Source organism: Amphimedon queenslandica, unplaced genomic scaffold (assembly GCF_000090795.2).
Source record: "Amphimedon queenslandica unplaced genomic scaffold, v1.1 AMPQUscaffold_8972_Cont19088, whole genome shotgun sequence".
NCBI lineage: Eukaryota > Metazoa > Porifera > Demospongiae > Haplosclerida > Niphatidae > Amphimedon > Amphimedon queenslandica.
In genome coordinates this window covers 536-2,987 of record NW_003550755.1, presented here as the reverse complement: position 1 = coordinate 2,987, position 2,452 = coordinate 536, and the positions used below count along the sequence as shown (strand labels likewise).

The 2,452-nt window shown below is 36.9% G+C and overlaps 1 protein-coding gene across 1 annotated transcript; it reads right to left on the bottom strand.

The window, feature by feature from the left end:
* Positions 1-324: 324 nt before the first annotated feature.
* LOC109591093 (uncharacterized) lies at positions 325-1,561 on the bottom strand. The gene is made up of 3 exons (XM_020006897.1): positions 1,011-1,561; positions 682-869; positions 325-630 (listed from the first exon to the last, which is right to left on the bottom strand). The coding sequence occupies exons 1-3, from the start codon at positions 1,431-1,433 to the stop codon at positions 519-521; spliced, it is 723 nt and encodes a 240-aa protein (XP_019862456.1). The 5' UTR covers positions 1,434-1,561; the 3' UTR covers positions 325-518.
* Between the last annotated feature and the right edge of the window lie 891 nt (positions 1,562-2,452).

The window sequence follows — 2,452 nt, the reverse complement described above, 5'->3', positions numbered from 1 at the left end:
GTAGCAATAGCATCACCACCAGCAGGGGCCCCAGTAGAAGCCAAAGAGAACTCTTGTACCTTCACTGTCGTATTGATGGTAGCTTTGATTTTAATGTCACCTCCAGCTTTCTTTATGATGGTCACATTCTCTTCTGATATTGATAATGACTGCAACACATCCTTCACTGCATCTAGTTCTGATGAGGAATCGCCCCTGAACTTAATACTGAGAGCCATTTTGTTATCTTATAATAACAGTATAACACCTTTATAACACACTATGGGCCCACTAGACTATACATTGATATTTTATACCTCTAGATCTAGTATGATGTGACATTCATTATGATAACACTACTTTCCATATTTGGACAAATACATTAACAAGAATAATACATGTGTAATGTCTCTGAATATACATCAACTTTAGCAACACACAAAACTGAAAGCAAGAAACAAGTACTATTGTTCAGCCAACAAAGTATAATACAACTGTATATTATTATTTATTTATTTATTTATTTATTTATTTATTTATTAAACAGTTGCTTCAATCATAAAGAAAGGTTTATCTCTTGGTGACGGTAGTACAGCATTTTGTGTTTTTGCTACATTGTTTTCATTAACAGTCTCAGCCTTCAAGTAAATACTATATCAGTAGTAAAGAAGAATATAAATTGAGTTAGCATCATTAACGTACCAGTATTTGTCCCAGGTTGGGTCGAATTGTTCCAGTATCTTTTCCACGTCAGCATCATTGACTCCGACATCATTAGAAGGTCTAATGTGGACCTCAATCACTGGCTGGACTGAGTCACCATAGAAATAAGTATTACACTCAATGCTGGAGTCTTTCTTCTTCACTTTAAGAACAATCGGTCTATTGATCTATAATGAGGTAGACTATGATGATAATAACTGTATTATTATTATTATTATTATTGTTTTATTATTGCTTATTGTTCTTGTAATAGAACTGTATTATTATTGTAATAATTGTATTATTCTCTCTCTACCCTCCTCTCTTACATGTGTCTTGATGTTACTGTAGAATGTCTCAGTAAAGTTATCAGTGTTATCCTGTATCTTGAGCCATGCTGGGTTAGGATGATACGTGGTCACATCAATCAGTATTGGATCACTTGATGTGAGTATACTGCTGCAGGTAACTGTTAGTGGTAGCGATGGAGGGAGGGAGGCAGTAGCTGATGCCATTGGAACTTTAACTATTTTAAAAGTCCATCCACTAGGTGGCTTCTTCTTGGACTGCTTCACCTTGTTGGTGATAGTTTGAAGTGCCTTCACATGAAAGTGACCAGGAGATAAAAGAAGGACGTCAACAGTTTGTATCTCATGTTCTGTTATATCGTATCGAGACTGCAGCACATCACAGATATCTTCTTTGCTTGTTTCTTTGGACTTTGTCTTTACATCTATCATCTCCTCAGACATTTTGACCTACAATCTTGAGAATATGATGATAGATTCAATAGACTAATGTAGCTGCTGTTAGGAATAGTTAATCTTTAGTGTTGATCAGCTTTCAAGTGCAACCTCAGCAGCAAGCAAAGCAAAGGTCAATTCATCAGTAGAGGGAGTGCTGCTAATAACAGTATACATTGATTGATGATACAGCAGTATGAATAATGTTGATCATTGTTACTGCAGGATAGCAATGAAGTCTTTAGCTGAAGTAGAAGAATGATTATTAATACAGATAGTAAAGCACTAGCACTTAAGCTAACTGATTATTCATTAGTCTCGTGCCCGAGACTAATTATTCATAAAAAAAACTGCAGCTGATCCACTGGAGTGGATACCAACAGAATGCATTCAGGAGGTGTGGCTAATTAATTTATGGGTGTGGTTTTATTAGCAATTTGCCAATTTTGCAGTTTGCACTGCACTGTCAGCATAAAATGTCTTCTTCTCAAGAGGTCGTTGCTTCTCTCTCTCATTCTCTCCCTCTCTTTATCATTGAAGAATACGAGAAGCTACTAGCTATTATTAACATCAAGCTACCTCCTAATCCTTCTCAAGAGCCATCTCATAGATTCTGGGACTTGTTCAACGCCCACGCAGCACAGAATGGATCATCATTTGACGTTGCTGTTACTTACCTCCACACTATACTGAATGGACTGGACTGGAAGGAATTAGCTAACCTCAAGGTCTTTATCAAGAATGATGTTAAAGTTGACGTAAAAGTGACTGAAGCATTGACACGTGTTAAAAGTGACCTTCCTAAACGTATCATTGATTTGGGAGATCAGTTAGGAGAGTATCAGTTGAGTCGATACCGTTTGGCTGTGTCTGTATTAACCAATCGAGACCTCATTCCACCTGGAATACCTTTCAATGAAGTATACAAGGAAATTTTGTTACCACAATTAGATGGATCTTATCCAGTTGCTGTTTCATTCACAATCGGAGTCCTGGAGAGGTCAGGATGGGGTGATACTAGAAGATTA

Bases quoted from the DNA above. Each gene is read 5' to 3' on its own strand.
- LOC109591093 (XM_020006897.1), bottom strand. From the start codon at position 1,433: ATGTCTGAGGAGATGATAGATGTAAAGACAAAGTCCAAAGAAACAAGC. The intron at 870-1,010 runs GTAAGAGAGGAG...ACCTCATTATAG, and splicing joins ACAGTAACATCAAGACACAT to ATCAATAGACCGATTGTTCT. The intron at 631-681 runs GTACGTTAATGA...CTACTGATATAG, and splicing joins CCAACCTGGGACAAATACTG to TATTTACTTGAAGGCTGAGA.